Source organism: Agelaius phoeniceus, chromosome 1, assembly GCF_051311805.1.
Source record: "Agelaius phoeniceus isolate bAgePho1 chromosome 1, bAgePho1.hap1, whole genome shotgun sequence".
In the NCBI taxonomy this organism is placed as follows: domain Eukaryota; kingdom Metazoa; phylum Chordata; class Aves; order Passeriformes; family Icteridae; genus Agelaius; species Agelaius phoeniceus.
In genome coordinates, this window is record NC_135265.1 from 95,993,192 (window position 1) to 96,010,264 (window position 17,073).

At 40.1% G+C, this 17,073-nt stretch overlaps 1 protein-coding gene across 5 annotated transcripts; it reads left to right on the forward strand.

Annotated features, from left to right (window-relative positions):
- The first annotated feature begins 119 nt into the window (after positions 1–119).
- CYB5A (cytochrome b5 type A) lies at positions 120–14,234 on the forward strand. 5 transcript variants are annotated; one of them, XM_054646942.2, is made up of 5 exons: positions 120–344; positions 9,457–9,585; positions 11,251–11,280; positions 12,272–12,358; positions 13,167–14,234. In XM_054646942.2, exons 1-5 carry the CDS (start codon positions 201–203, stop codon positions 13,299–13,301), a joined length of 525 nt encoding a protein of 174 aa, XP_054502917.2. In that variant the 5' UTR covers positions 120–200; the 3' UTR covers positions 13,302–14,234. The 5 variants fall into 5 exon arrangements, with proteins under 5 accessions (XP_054502917.2, XP_054502933.2, XP_054502942.2 ...); XM_054646967.2 differs by having other exon boundaries at positions 127–344; positions 12,272–12,306; XM_054646975.2 differs by lacking the exon at positions 120–344 and adding an exon at positions 7,146–7,317.
- The last annotated feature ends 2,839 nt before the right edge of the window (positions 14,235–17,073 follow it).

Below are 17,073 nucleotides of genomic sequence, written 5' to 3' on the forward strand. Positions count from 1 at the left end.
CACGGCAAAGTCCCGCCCCTGGGCGTCACGGCAGCCTCCAGACTGCCCGTCTGCTTTGAGTGGCATTGCCCTCGGCCAATGAGAGGCCGGCAGGGCGGGAGGGGCGGGGCGGTGGCGGGTGGTGATAGGGCCTGCGGCGGGGCCCTGGCGCTGTGCGCGGTACCGGCCTGTGGTGCGTGCGGTGCGGGACGGAACCGGAGATGGTGGGCTCCAGCGAGACTGGGAAAGAGTCGTGGCGGGGCCGCTACTACCGGCTGGAGGAGGTGCAGAAACACAACAATAGCCAGAGCACCTGGATCATCATCCACAACCGCATCTACGATGTTACCAAGTTCCTGGACGAGGTGGGTGCCCGCGTTGCCGGGACGCTGGGGGCACCGGAGCCCCACGGGGCCGGATCGCTGGCGGCCCCTCGGCTCCCGTCCGCCCGTCCGGGCCCGCGGGAGCCGCCGTCGGGGCCGCGATAGCGCCCTGGAGGAGGAGCCGCGGGGCGGGCCCGGGCTCCGGGCGCCTCTCGGGCCGGAGGAAACCGCGAGTGCGGTGCCATCCACTGCGCGCCCGCCGGAAACTCTCGGATTTGAATTTCTAGTAAATAAGGGCAAGGAGAAAAAACTGGAGTCAGTATTGAGGGCTGAGGTAGGCAGGCTGGCTGTGTGAATCTTGGGTACCAAGAGGGGGGCTGAATCCTGGTTCTTGCTTTGGTGTGCTAGCTGAAAACAGAATTAAAGGTGAAGACGCAGCTGGGACCCAGAGCCATATTATCGTGTGAACTAAAAGTCAGCAATTCCTTTCTTCACACTAGTGTAGTGTGTGTTGTATTATGGAACAGGAAAGAAACTGAACAAAGTGGAAGGAAAGTACCACTACATGCAGAATATCACAGATCTTGGGGTTACTCTAATAGTCACAGAATCACAAAGTAGTTTGGGTTGGAAAGAGGCGTTAGAGCTCATCTCATTCCAGCTCCCTGCCAAGGGCAGTGACACCTTCCACTAGACCAGGTTACTCCCAGCCCTGGTCCTTGAACAGGTCCAGTGATGGGGCATTCCCCACTTCCCTGTGCAACCTGTGCCAATGCCTCCCTCCTGTCACTGTAAAAAAGTTCTTCCTTATATCCAGTCCTTGGTAAAGCCTCTTGGTCACAGTGGCTTGTGCTCCTGTCTGCCAAATAAGTGCATAAGTGCATTCTGAGTAGCCTTAAGCCCTGGGTGGTCTTTTTTTGCAGGACATGGCAGGCGTGGCTTTACATCAGGCAGGCAGGTTCAGAAAATTAGGGTGGCTCTCACAGCTGCCCTAATCCACTCAGTGTGGGGAGACAGTGTGGTACTACAAAGCTGCACCAGTTCCAGCTCTAGCATAGAGCACTAGAGGCAAGTTCAGTTCCTTTGACTGTGTTTTGTTGGATTTCTTCCCTCCCAGTTAGTGGTTGATGTTTTTGATCTCTGGCAGACAGCAGTTGGTGTAATCATTGATGGTCATGGTTAATAACGAAGCATTTTAGTTATTGGACTAAAGCATTACTCAGTGGAAATGCAGAAATAAAACTACCACTTCTTTTTCAGTAATTGAATGGCGCTGGGTTTTAGATATTTTGAGTTTTCTCCCTTGCTCTGTATTGCCAGTTAGCAAAGGTAGAATCACAGGATCAATTTAGTTGTAAAAGACCTCTGAGATCTCGTCCAGTCTTTGACCAAATACCACTGTGTCAATTAGACCATGGTGGTAAATTCCACATCCAGTCTTTCCTTAAAACTGTCAGGGATAATGACTGCCACGCCACCTCTTTTGGTATCCCATTTTAATGTCTAGTAACCCTTTCTGTGAAGAAATTCTTCCTAAAAACAACCAATTAATAAGTGTATGGTAGACTCACATGAATTTCTTAAAGAATGCAGTTTAGATGGGTAGAGAGATGACAGATTTTAAGCATCAGTAGTTCTGTAGCCCCATCTTGATTATTGTGCTTGCAGACGCTTCCAATTCAAAGGACAAACTGAGCATTTTGCAAAGGAGGGTTGACAAGCGATTTTTCAAAGGCAGTGTTGACACAGGTAGTATTTCATTCTTAAGCTGTGTGTCAATGCAAATTGTTTGGCTTTTCAGCAAGGCAGGTTATGGAACTGATCTACTGACTCTTCCTTCATTATTTCTCATCTTGCTCTGCCCCTGCTCATCTTCATCCATTAGTGATGGACACCACTGTACAGTTATGCAGTCAGGGCCAATTTAATTATAGAAGCTCTGGAGGAGAATGCAGCTTTTTGTGCACTCTGCAAAACTGAATTAGCTTTTGGGAACTTGAGTGGTTTTGATTGATACGTAATTGTATTGTTTGTACATATTGTCCAGATTGAGGAGGCAGAAACAAAAAGACCCACACCACAGAAAAACCCTAAACCTAACCCTGCCCGAGAAAAAAAACATTGAACAAAAAAAATCCAGGATCTAATGAGCTTTTGAGTTTAAGTAGTTGCACAGCCTCCTCCTTCAGTACATATGGTTAAATTGGTACATATTAAGAGGCGTCACCTTGTGTAAATTACTCCAAGAAAACCTCATTTTCATCCTTTAGGCCAACATTGATAATTTGGTAGCATATAAAAAGAATTCAGTTTGTAAATATTGAAATAGTTGGGTTTTGGGCAACGTGGAGGATGTCTTGGGATGCTCTGGTAAGCACAAGTCAGACTTCAACCTCACATTAAACAACTTTCAATAGAACATGGCTGGTTTTGAGCTGTAATTTCCAACACTTTCTGAGATAATCAATGAAATTGTTGGAAATAGGTACCTGAAATATTTTAGGTGAAGCTACAGTCCTAGGGGAAAGTTCTTTGACATTTTACTATTCATTGTGCTGGTGATTTTTGTTATGGAACTCTTTGATTAAGATACTTCATAGGGCACTTTTTAACCTTTTTTTTTAATGCTTTTGGTACTTAGTTAACTTATCAAGTGTTATGCTAATTCTTTTGATACTGTCAGACACCCTGAGGCATGTGACAGCTGAGGAGAAATGGAAGCTAGCCTCTTGCTGGTTCATTCCAGAATCCAGTAAACCCTACTCCAACTGAAGATTATGCTAGCTGTTTCAATAGCATTATTGGCATTATTATTGTCAGGTGTATTTCTTGCAGTTCCTTTCCAAGTAGAAAAGCTTAACATATTTTTAGACTTTATTGTGGGCCACTGAAATTTAAGTCCACTAGTATCAAAAAGGGTGGATTGCTAAAGTGTCACCTCACTCATGCTCTTCCCAAGTAGTACATAAGTGTCAGTTTACTGGGGAGTGAAGAGCTAGGAGCAGCAGCTAAGCTCACCTGTCCTGTGTCTTAAAACAATAAGCCATCTTTTCAGCTACTGCATTAACCTATGGAAATATTTTCTTATTAATGATGAAGTTGAAAACTTTACTGTGCTTCAATATTGAAGTCACTTTGGATGCTCTTGTGCTTAATAAGTGAAAGTGTGGTGCTGTTTTTCACTCCATTGCAGTAGTTAAAGGGTGTACTCCCTCTGTCCAGCAGTTGTGTCTTCATGGTGCTTGTAGATGTTTAGTGGCACTTGTGTGGCTTTGGGGAGCAGTCAGCCTCTGTGAACACTTGATTGAAGTTAGATAGGAAGTGGCCTGGGGATGGTGATGTGTGTGTTGGGAGTGGAGTCATTGCATGGTGTGACCCATAGTGGCTTGGCTTCCTAAAGGACAAGGTTAAAAAAGATCATATGAAATACAGAAAAAGTGCTGAATAAGGAAACAATTGTGTGCTTTGATATATTATCTATGGGGTTTATGAAGATTCCAGCAGCTGCTTTTTTTTAGTCAGTTTGATTTTTCTTTCTTTGGTTTTTTTTTTTTTTTTGTTTTTTTTTTTTTTTTTTTTTTTTTGTGGTTGGGTTTTTTGTTTGTTTTGTTTTAGGGGTTTTTTTGTTTTTTTTTGGTTTTGTTTTTAAGTGGCAGATGTTGGGGAAAATTCATAGCTTGAATATTCATCTCTGAATGTTCTTTGATTTTCCAAGTTTGGGAGAAGAAATCAAGGGACCTCAGCTTTTGGAAAGCATTATTTAAAAGATCTTGGAAAGAAATAGTATTCTTGAAACCAGAAGCTTTGGTGTTTGTCATTAAAGGCTGTCAGACTTGTGTTGTAGAAGATTTGGGAAACGTTTTCCTTAGCTTCAGGTCTTGTGGTTTACCCCTATGGAGTACCCATGTACCATGTAGTGGCTCACTCACCCTCCTGCCCAGTGCATGGGGAGGAGAATCAGAAAAAGGTCAGTTTTGTGGGTCAATATAAGAACAGTTTAATAATTGAAATAAAGTAAATGTAACAATGATGGTAATGATAAGGAGAGAGAGAGAGAAGTATAAAACCCAACAGAAGCAAATGGTGCAGCATGTATGGGTTCTCCACTCACTGACTGATGCCCAGCCTGCTCCTGAGCAGTGATTGGTGGCTCACAGGCAGCTCCTCCCAGTCTATGGATGGAGTGTGACATTCTGTGGTAAGGAATATCCCTTTGCCCATTTTGGGGCATGTGTACTCACAGCAGGGTATCATGGCTGTATCTGTATTGTAGATAATTACATATATGAGGAGTTTATTGTTCTGGAAGCCAACTATAGCATTCATTTAATATTGATCTAATACAGATTTATTTAGGTTCATTCAATTGCTGGTGGTCTAAGAATTCAGCAAAAACATTATTGGTAATTTTTTTTTTCATACGGTATGAACTTGTGCATCCATAGTAGTTTTCCTAAACTTCTCCTAGAATGGACAGCTGCCACCAAATGTGTTTTGTAATGCAGGTCAAATAAAGCGCAAAAAGCAAATATTGTTCTATTGTGTCAGGATGAAAAATGTTCTCTCCCCTCTGTGGCAATAAGTTGCATTCATGCAGTGTGATGATGTTGTGATGAGTAGCATAATGCCTTGCATGTTTATAGTCATGATCAGCTTGCATTGAAAGATGCCTTTATTGGCACGTTTGGAGTCTGCCAGTGAACCATGGGAACTGTTCCTGCAGAACCTTGCAGTCTGAGGATTAAATCCAGTGTTAATGCTTCCTCAAGCTCTGATAAAGCTTGCAGGAGAATTTGAAAATGTTTTAAGAAATAGCACATCTTAGCACTTACAGCTTGCAGATTTTCGCATATAATTGTTTTGTAAGTCAGGAAATGAGCACTGTTGGGGTTTAACCTCAGTGCAGCCCCTTGCTCACTGCTCCCCACAGCCTCTTGGTGGGATGGGGAAGGGAATTAAGGAAAAAAGATAAAATGTGTGGGTTGAGATAAGAACAGTTTAATAACAGAGATAAAATAAAATATAATAATTGCAATAAAAAGGGAGCCAAAAAGAGATGCTAACCAATGCCCAGCCCATTGCCAAGCAGCAAGCTGCAGCCCTCAGCCAACTCCTTGCAGCTGGTATACTGGGCATGACATTCTGTGGTATGGAATACCCCTTTGGCCAGTTTGGATCAGCTGTCCTGGCTGTGCTCCTTCCTGGCTTCCTGTGCACCTTTGTGCTGGCAGAGCATGGGACATTGAGAAGCCCTTGAATTAGGGTGAGGGCTACTTAGCAACAACTGCAGTGTCAGTGTGTTATCACTGATTGTTCTCGTATATCACTGAATCCAAAGCACAGCACTGTACCAGCCTCCAAGAAGAAAATGCAACTCTATCCCAGCTGAAATCAGGGCAGGCACCAAGCTTCTGGGTATTGCATTTGCACTTCATCTAAAAGCCTAATGATAGTTTTCAAAAACACACTTTCAGAGAGAGATCTTCTTTCCTAGGCTCCTGACATTTTACATTAGCTGTCTGTTTCTGTCCTCAAACTTAAAGAGATGATGGAAATAATTTGGAGGACTCTTTTCAGGCTACATGAAAATGCCCGTGAAATAAGCAAGCATTTGTCTGTTTGTCCTGCATAATAAAGCTGAGTTTCTCTGGGTGTTCCTGGCTCTGTCACTGGCCCCTTTCTGCTTTTCATTCCTGTAGTGCAGAAAGAGAAATCTGAGTTTGAGACTGTCACTAATGGAGACCTTTGCTGATCTTCCTGAAAGTGAAATTAGACCCTAGATTTCATTCCCTCAGTATAGGAAGGGAGAGGGCACATGAGTTGCAAATTAAGGTAGTTACGGTTTAATAGAGTCTTGAACTATGACACTGAGAAATCTGCATGACCGTAGCAAGGGGAGAAAAGGTGGTATTCAGATGAGGTGAGTTGGACTTTTGACCCAGATGAGAGCAACAAGATTAACTGCATATTTGCCTTATCTAAAACTTTCTAATGTGCTGCTGTTAGGAATTCATCTGTGCTCTGTACTAGTGCTGGCTCTGTATGGGTATTTGCTATGCATATAGCTTAGACTGTTTATCATATGGGCCATGTCCTAGGCATGAGCTAGGCTGTCTTAATTTATCATCAGAAGCTTTTTTGTTTCACCTGAACTACAGTTTTACCTACAAGATTTTATCAACAAGATTTTAGTTTAGGAGTCACTATCTGTATAGCCTTGTGGGCTTTCCAGTTCCAGGGTCTGTCCAGAGGATCTTCATTAAAGTAGCAGTTCTGGTAGCAGGCTTTCTTTACCAGGCAGAATCATGAACAAAAGCCTTGTATAAACAAGCTTTGGGAAACTCATCCAACCGTGAAAGATGCTCATTTTTTGATAGAAGAGTCAGTTCTTGCCCTTTGTGTGAGACATTACAGTTGCTCCCTTTCATTAGGGGAGGCGAAATCTTTTAATTAATTGCGTGTATTATGTACTAGTTATTTACAGAGGGTTTGTAAGTTCATATCATTAAGCAGAGGAGGCATCTAAAAGCAGTGTTTAGTTTCACAGTACTTCCATCAATGTCTAGTAGGTTATAATTAACATTACCTGGTTGATGGCTTCAGTTTGGAATTCTGTGTGTGATTCTCCATACTTAGCCTTGCTCATTTCATAAAAAAAAAAATATCAGTTTTCCAGCTGTAGTGGCAGAGGTCAGGGTGAATTTGTCCTCTTCAGCTTATCTGTGATAGGCAGTCAGAGGGTTGGTAGAGAGATTGGTTGCAGTTACTGTCTTGATACTAGTATTGTGGTATTGTAGACAGAAGGATCAGTTGCTAATTAGACAAAAAACTAGTTCTACAGAGAAGCTGGAGTGCCTCTGTGGTGCTGCCCATACTGCTACGTGATTGCTTTGTAGTGCACCAGGGAGGGATTTGGGAGCACAAGTTAGTACATGATCATTCTGTAGCTGGCAACATGCAAGTAGTTTGTTAAAGTAGTCCATGAAGTAATTTTAATGCAGATACAATTATGTTGGTAGGTATCCACTTGTTTGGCTGGATGGCAAATGTTTTTGGTGAGGTAGTGTAAACCATGTGACCTTCATGACTTGCTGGAGTAACTGGTATTTTATGTGCTTGTATGAGTGGGGTTTGGGTTCATTGCAGTGCATGAGTAGGAGTTTGCATACTGCTTATGCTGCTGGTGCTTTATGGGTGGTTTAACTTTGGGGCCTTTTGTTGATATCTTGTTTGTCAAGCATGTTTTCCAAGGAGTTGTGCCACCTTTTCTGCTGAAGTTGGTACATATGTTTTTCTACGTGGCAGGGCACAATTCTTTAGCATGGTATAAAAGCCCAAACCCACATTGCTGAAGAAATTCTGTGAAGATTTAGTTGAGGTAATGTCTTGGAGTGCTGGTTAGACCCAAGTTCAGCTTCTTCAGTGCTATTTCAAGGCATTGAACTTGAGTGCTCCCTCAACTTTTGTCCAGTCCTTTCCCTGAATACTTACCAGAATGGATCCAAGGACAGGATTTTGGTGAGCATGACATATTTGCAGGTTGCTTGCATAATCTGTACCCTTCTGACTTTTTTTTTGGCTCAGCTGTTGTGTCTAATCTCTCTATCAGTTGCTTAATCTTGCTTTTGCTTAGTCATGGTAGGGATCCTTTACCCTAATAACTGTGGTATCTTGGCTCTTTAAAAAGTGTTGTGATGAGTTTTTTTCTTTTCTCCTCAACTTCCTTGATCTGTTAAAATAAATGTCTGCCTTTAATGTGAAGATCAAGTTATGGAGTTCTGGTACTGCTGGAAATTCATAGTAGTAGTTTAGTTCAACTGCATGAAAAAATACTGGTTTTGTCTGAAGAGAAATTTTGATATCAGATTAATAGGAGGATTTGAAGTAAGTGCTAACCTGTATTGCCTAGACTAGTAGAAATGCCATTTCTTTAACCTGTGGGCTTTTTGGTGAGCTGTGCTCCCCACAAGATTAACCCTAAATTGTGGAAATTTTGCCTATATTCCATAATGTTATATCTTGTACTCAGAAGCATTAAAAACTGAACTGAGCTTCAAAAGCCTTGTATCTTCTCTGCTACTGGTAAAGTGCTAATATCTATTCCATGGTTGCCTTAATCCAAGGCAGTAGTAATAAGTGCTTTTAACTTGTTTACCTAATCATTCCCAATGTTTATGTAACACTTTCCTGCTTGAAAGTTGAGTGGCAAATTTTTGTGGTGTGTTACCTGTTACATAACAAGTAACTGGCAGCTGAGGAAATGCACTGAACTAGAAGATGTGATAGATCTTGCAGTATATTCAAGCAGAGTTATTTGATAGATAAAAATGTACTTCATAAAACCCCCAAAGTGCATCCTGGGGAAGAATAAAAGTTAATGGAGAGCAGGGGCTTATGTTAAGGGAATGGTGATGGATTGAGGTATTAGAAGATCCTGGGAGACATGACTTCTCTGTATCTCAGGGGTTTTATCAACAATGTGGTTTTGGGATTCCATAGTCTATGAAAACCAAATTGCTATTCTAGGGTCTTGAGTGAGCTTTCAGTTGTGCTTAATCACTTCCAAAGGAGCTCTCCTGATATTTGTACCATAATTTGTTTTGGAAAGGACCCTTAAACTTATCTGGCCCACCTCCCTGCTCAAACCAGGATTAATTAGAAGGTCAGATTCCTTAGCACCTTGCCAGCTCGTTTTGCCAATGCTTGATTCACATCTTGTGAACAGATTTTTTTTATCTTCCTGGAATGTTCTTGCTGCAGCTAATATCCTTTTGGCTTTTATCCTTCTGCTGTATAAAGTATATATTGCTTCATTTCCCAAAGAAGTGAAAACACAGAATGTAACTTCAGATGATAGTTGTGCTGTTAAAATAAAGACTGATTCCTACACAACTTTCTAAGTGCTTTAGTTGCAAGGGATAATGCCTCTTACTGCTTCTTTGCCAATGACATAGAGACTTAGCTTCCTTGGTTTTGGCTTCAGAAAGTACATAAAGCTCTCTAGATGTTTAGAAAGGCTTATGTTTGCTTTAGAAAGTCCAGCAGGTGATTTTGCTTTTTTTTTTTCATTTTAGAAATGTAAAAATGCAAAATTTCCATTTCTAGAATTTGATATGTATTTCAGTAACAAATTCAAACTCATTAAAATTTGCAGCACCCAGGAGGTGAAGAGGTCCTTAGGGAGCAAGCTGGGGGAGATGCTACTGAGAACTTCGAAGATGTTGGCCATTCCACAGATGCAAGGACACTGTCAGAATCCTTTATTATTGGGGAACTTCATCCTGTGAGTATATGAGTGTATCCTTACTTTTCTGTTTGCAATACTGCCTTTGCATCTAGTTACTTGTCTGGTAATTACTTCAAAATCAAGAACTACTAGTTTGGTTGGATGTCAGTCCTGCAGCTATTTGTGGATGGAGGTTGGAGATAGTTCCCCCAATGTGAAGGGATTTGATTAGTGTAGCATAAGGATAGTCACATCTTTTGGTGATTTAAATTGCCTTACAGCTTAGTTCTTGAATAAACAGAACATGGAATTGTGTCATTTCTGGTATACACTGTCAGCTTTATAATGAAACTCTGTAACGCTGAAGGTTGGATTGTCAGAATGTCTAGACCTTTTCCTATGCCACTATGCAGAGTGACTATTGAACAACCACTTTCATCCCTTCACCATTGTAAATACCTATCTTTCAGGCTCCCACCTGCATCAAAAGGTGCAATCCTGGCTCTATATGTATGTCTAGAAAAGGGTTATTAAAATCATTGAACTTCTAGTTTCTTGCTCTGTCTTCCCCTCTCTGTCTCCTACCACTTTTAGCTGTATCATGGTTCCCAATTGCTGTTGTCAGGGTTTTTTATGATCAGTTCCCACTGGATCATCTGTCACATCCTCTCTTCTATACTGTTCATCCCATTTCCTGTACTTTTAATGAGCACCTTCCTGCTGTCTCAAGTTTTGAAGTATTTCTTTCTAGCTACAGAGCTGCTGCCTTGGCTTCCTTCAGCTAGGCCACAATTAAACTCTCCTGCATCTTAATAGTTGAAAATCACTGTTTGGAGGTTTAGGCTGCTAGAGTGCCCATCTGCTCTACTTTACTGCCCACTCCTGCCTCTTCTCTTTTCCTCTTGTTTCATGTATGTTTTGGAGTAAAAATCACTATATTGAGTAGCCTATTTCACAGTAAGATTCCTGCTCTTGTTTGTCTCAGGTCATCTCTTGATAAATATTACTGGTGTAGCTTGTCCTAATGAGAAGTGATTTGGCTCTGATGCACATTTGTGCCTTTGTGGCTTTGCAGGCTTGCCATCTATTTGTGATGCCACTAATGTTGTTCTTAACATGTGTATCAGTCCAGTTGTTCCTTGTTTGGCAAGTGCCTGTTTTCACTTGATGTGAAACAAACAGTGTGGTAGTGTTATGTACAGACACAGCACTGACAGGCTTATATACTGTTGGGCCTTTTTTGTAATGGATGTGACTGTGCCAAGCAGAACTTAAGAGTTTATGAAAGATCCCTAGATTTTGGGACCTTTGGTCCAGTGGACATTGGCACAACCAGTTAGTTGACTTTATCTGATAGTAAAAGTACAGTAAGCAGAATCAATATGATTGCAGTCAATGTATAAGCTAAGGTTATGTACTCTCCAGAGACACAGGAGAGGTGAAAACATGAGCACAAAGAATAATGAAATTTGTTGGAGGCTCAGGTTTCACTTCTTCCTTGCATACTGGGAAGTATTATTTAAGGAAGTGATCTTGTTTATGTTAGCTCAAAATCAATCACTGACATCTGCTCTCTTGCAAGTCTGTTTTTACCTAGGGAAAAATATTTACCCATTAACAGAATGAATTGCAAACTGAATTTAGTGATAAATTGTGTGAATTTGGTTTGGTTTTCAGTGCTTCAGATTTTGTCTAAATGTTCCTTGCTCTTTTCTCTTGCAGGATGATAGATCCAAGCTTCAGAAACCAGCAGTAAGTGTGTTTCTTGAAATGCCACATTGTGTCTTTTGGGCATTACAAACAGTGACATACTGTCCGTGTTTGAATGGTACACCCCCAGAAAAAGAAATAATTCAGTTTAAGTGTGATGTTTCAGGTTCTAAATCTTAGACCTGTTGATACTGCTTCAAATTGTTCTTTCCCTTAACCATTATTTTCTTTGTGTGGCTTCATACCTGGGGGTTACTAAGTGTAATGGCATTATACTATAGCAAAATCTTTCTTTCTTTAAATTTATTGCAAATGTTCTGGTACCAAAGCAAGTAATTTTGCAGTGATGGATTGTGCACCACTAAATTTAGGTAGGGTTTTAATGCTTGGATTTTTAAAATAAACTTAGGGTCATACATAAGTAGTGTTACTCAAATTAATAAGTATTCATATAAATTGTGCACATGTACCCAGCTGGTATTTGGCCTTGTAGTGCTGCTTTTTCTGTGGAAACAGAACAAGTCCAAATTAGCATCAGGAACAGCTATAAAAATTTGACTGATTCTTACACAATCTGAAATACCACACTAAAACCCCTGAGTTTAATAAGCCTTGTAGATGTAAATTAGTATATTTCTTTATGTAGTTTTGATATAAAACATATTTGTGAATTAATTCCAAGTTTGTTCAATTTGATTTTAGTCAAGGAAAGGATTTTTGTCTTGAAGATGACTGAAACTTTTCAAATGTAACCCAAGGTTGGAGTCAGCTTCATAGAAAACTTGCAGCAAAATATTTGATAATGTTTTAGGAACTTGATGCAATGTTAGCTACAGGAACTGCTACCAGCTAGCTTGTAATACAACAAGGTTTAGAGCTGCTGTAGGAATTAGGAGAAAATGCTTCCCAAATGCATGCACTGAGTTGTTTCTGGATTAGTCTCATTTGATGAGTTTTGAGAAACTATGGGGCTAGTTAAGGTGGAGAGGTTTGTCTTCCTGAAGTAAATATCTTCTTATGCTTTGCTTTCCAGGAAACTCTTATTACCACTGTTCAGTCTACTTCCAGGTACAGTATGACATCTGATGTCAAACTTGAAGTTCCTCATAATTTTCTGAAGGTTAAAAAGCTGAATAGCTTTTATCTGCTGGAAGCTGAGATATCAGGGGGTGGTGCATGAAAATTTCTGTTCTTTGTAAAGTCCAAGTTGGCATCTATGTGCCACTTTACAAGTGTGGCAGCTTGCTAGGTAGATACTTCTCTCATATTGGCAGGTGTCAGTATCTACCAAATGGTTTGTTTGGCACAGGCCTTTATTTCTGGAGTCTGCCACATGAAGGGAAGACTCTTAGTGCCATTGCCAACTATTTTATGGACATGGATGCCTTGCTTTTAAAATTTGCTTCTGCTGTTGCATCTAAGGGAAATAAGAGGATTCTGTGTGTAAGAAGGAAGATATGTCAGAATTGGGAGGGGGTTGCAAAACACTTTGGAATACCACTGAATCAAAAACTTTGTGGACTTCTATCCTGCTCACAATTGCCTATTGTGGAAACTTTGGAGGACTCTTTTATGACCCTCTGGGTGGGGGGTTTGGGTGCTTAGAAGAGTCATGTGATGCTGCTTCTTAAATAGCTTTTGAATGAATGACATTCTGGGCAGCACACCATGACTTTAAATGCGCCTAGGGTTTTACTCTTCTCTAGTAAGCAAACTTCTTTGTAAGCTTTAGTACAAAGCCTTACTGTACAAGCTTCTTCCCTTGTCTGGAGAATTACTGGCCAATCCAGGTGTTACGTTGCCCTGAATTTGAAGTATTTGTTGGAGTGGCTAGAAAGGACTTCTTTAAGCAATGACTTTTTTTTTTTTTTTCCCCTGACTTGCTATTTGTCACTTCCTAAACTGCTTTTTCAAAAACTTCCCTTTAGTTCGTGGTCCAACTGGGTGATCCCAGCAATAGCAGCGATTATCGTGGCCCTGATGTATCGTTCCTACATGTCGGAGTAAGCGCCTTACTGAGAAGTGATGCAAGAAGAGAATACCTTCTCTGGAAGAAAATATAAGCAATCCTAACCCAATATGTTCCTGGAGAAAAGCCTGATGTCTGAAGAAAAATTCAAGTTTTTCAGAAAATGAAACAATTCTTTTTCTGCTGTGCACTTTTCTTAATGTTGCCTTCTTATATGCTGCTGTGAAGTGATAAAAAGGCACCATTTCTCTTTTTGTATAACACTTTTATTCTCTAATGAGTTACTTGATAACTGTATTGGTTTCTGTGGTAGAATATTATTTTGTATGTAACACTGATTCTGGTTATTTCTCTTTAATCTGTAATAGGGTTATTAGGACTCTCTTTACTTAGAGATTTTACAGCTTTAAGAAACTACCAAAACTGTGTACATGTACACAACTTAACTTAAAAAAAAAATCATGTTGTCTTTTTAAATGTAGTATGAATGAAATGCAAGTTAAATGTAATGAGTAAAACTGAGTGGAGTTATAGGTGCCTGGAAGTGGATTGGGCCCTACCAATCAGCTATAATGAGCTGGTTTTTTTTCCATTTTTTTTGACAACTGCTCTTATAGTTTTTGTAGGTACTCCTACTAGCAAACTATTCTTTGTCTCCTGTTGAAAAATTCAGGTGAAATGAAACTCAATGTTTGGCCTAATTATCTCTGTCTCATTTTTGTGAAAAAAGGCAGAAAAAAGTAACTGCTACTAAATAGTACTGTTCCTGCCAAACACTCAGGTGACTGTAGAATTCGTTCTGGAACTTTAGCCTTCGATAAAATCTTCAGCTTTGTCAAGTACATTGTGAGGGGAAAAACTGATAAATTAAATCCATTTCTGACTCTTCTGTTATGTGCTTTGGTGCTTTACTATGAAGAGGCAACTGTTTTTACTGCTGAATACATGATAACTATAAGTTTGCATTTTGTAGTGAACATTTTTAGTCATATGTAAATGATCATGAATAAAAGTTTAATTGGTTACACCTGCTGTCTCAAACACCTTCATTTCCAAATTCTTTGAAGGCCTTGAAAGGGATGTCCTACTGGGGCACTTCTCAGAAGTGCACTTAAAATAGCTCCCATCAGCTTCATATCAGGCACTAACTTTTGTCCATGTTTGTCCATGGCTTTCCCTCTGAATGTGATGAAACAGAGTTCAAAATTTCAAGCTTTATTGGTAGTTTTCTAGATAACCTTTAAAAAGGATAGAACTTGGAGTGAGTATTTAGAATCACAAATCGAGTTGAATTTTTAAAACAACACTTGAGCCCATAGATGTAGGCAAGGCAAAAAAAAAAAAAGGGCAACTTTAGAAAGCTTAGCTTTCCCCCTCCAAGAATTTCAGACAGATAAGTACATCCACATCAGCAGACAGAGCAGTGCAATTAAAATGGATCTGTAATGTGAAACACTTGCTGTGAAATGCTTTTTTTCCCATGCTGTGTATTTTGGAGTTTTAATATGATGTAGCTCTATTTCAGCCCTGTATACTGGATATTTATGCAATTCCCTGGAGTAGCTGTGGAAGCTCAGTCCCATCTAAAAGTATTCAAGCTGGCATGTGCAGGGAATTTCCACAATGTGAACCAGAAGCATGGTGAGTACAGATAAGTAGGCAGGCTTCAATAACTGATACAAGTAAAAATGCTAATGTAGATGTGCACTCCCCTCCAACGGTGTGGATACAAGTTGTTCCTCAGAGATACACTTTCCTTTTGGGTTTTAAAATGTAAATGGAGATAGATCTAAACTAGAAAAATTATCAGGCTTATCTTCCTTTTTAATACTCTTCAGGTTAGAGCTGCTTTCCATAGAGGTGTCATATAGATGACTATAGCTTTTGAGTATGAATAGAAGAGAAAATACATATAGGTGTGGTGAGGAATTAATGACTGGGCTATTGTAAAAGCAAGTGAATTAAGGGTAGTCAATGTTTTTACAGTCTGACAGCAAAAAGAAAATAATTGACAGTCTGCTTTCTTCTCAGAAGAAAATCCTTTGTCCACAGATCCAATCTGAAAGTATTTGCTCTAATTATCTGACAATAAATACTATTTCTTTTTTAAGAGGCTGGCTTTTAGTGATTGATGCTTTAAATCAGTTGTCTTATTGTCTACTTGTACAACCTTGTAATGTTTACACTGCCTTAAATTATTGGGACATTGGATTTTTGGCCTTTATTTTCCTATCCTCTGTTGTTCACAAGAATGCACAGTGGTGGGGAGGTCCCCCTTAAATGGAGATGGCCTTGGCTGCTTCTTGGTGTCTGTGGAGTAAAGCCAGCACAGCTTGTTCACTTGCTCCTCTGAGATGACAAGGAAAAAACAGTGTGCTGTTCCTTTCTCTGGCTTCCTTGCTCCATCTCGCTGGTCCAGTGCCTTTCCCTGGCCATCGTGCTGCTGTCAGGATTTTATAGGATGCTAGAGGGAAGTTGGCAAGGGGGTGAAAGATAGGCAAATGGAAGCTGATGATAAATTTTCTTTAAAAAAATGCTATTTTTTATTTTCTGTATGTTTGACTACTGAGGGTAAAACTGTTAATAAATTCATGGGCATTTGAAGCAAAACTGTTCCTGTATTTTCTGCAAGGCTGGCAATGACTTAACTGAAACTCACTGGGAATGAATGAGCTGTATCAGTGTGCACAAAACATACAGAATATTATTAACAGTATTACAGCATTTTTTTTAATATAGAAAAGTATTTCAGGATTGGCATAGAAGGAACAAGGAGCAGGAGGAAAATCATGCTCCTCTATGGTTTGCTCAAATGCCTGTCCACATCTATGGTGAAGCTAGTAACTGATGGATGACATATTTGAATTCTATTTTACTTTCATACTTTATTACATTCCTCCCTGTGATTTATTCATTATGTGTTGAAATATTTTGAGGTTTTAAGTAGGTGGGCAGACAAGCACATGAATTAATGAGAAAATGTTGGAACATTGGATCTTGGTAGATGATTAATGCTGGGTTTTCTATTCTTTCTAAAAACTAGTTAGACTTGTTCTTAATCTTCTTACATGTAGGAGTGTGCATAAAGCAATCCTTGACATTTTCTTTGGAAATTTTTTAAAAGTGGGGATATAAAATGTGATTTTCTAAAAGTGGGAACATGCAATGGTACATATTGATTCTGCTAAAACAAAGCTCAGAATAAACACAATTGCACTGCAGTCTCAGGTGTAAAGGAGTAGATTTTTACTTTTATCCTGTGTAGTATAATTCCTATGCCTATACCTGAACAGTTTGCTGCACTTAGGCAGACATGGCCTAAGTACTGCCCGTGGCTGTCAGTTGTGCTCACACAAAGTAGCACTGTCAGGCCAGAAGAGTCATGCACAGGAAAGCCTCAGGGAAGGTTTTTTGGTGTTTCTGAGCAGAACACCAGAGAACTCCTGCAAACCTCCAGAGTCCAGGAACTGTGCCCAGTGGCACAACTACCACAGAAATTTTCACTTTTTCCACAGACCCTGTTGTGGATAAACCTGATTGATCCTGTTGCAGGGTGAGAGCACTACTGTGTCTCTGTAGTCCTACCTATTTAGGTCTTGGATAAAAACAGCCATGTATTTTTTGAAATTAATAGGTGTTTTACCTCTCAGCAGTGGGAAATATGTTCTGGAAATTGCTTCAAGGTTTAGGAGGGCATGAATAGAGAGAAAAAGGTAAGCCAAGCAGGGGGTGTGCTTTCCTAAGTGACTTTTTTTCAAAAAGGAAACATCATTCTCCTGTCACAGATTTCTGAAGGCAGTTGATGCTTTTAGTATCACTCATCTTAACGTGGCTCGCAGAGATATCCATAAAAGGTGGTAGGTGCT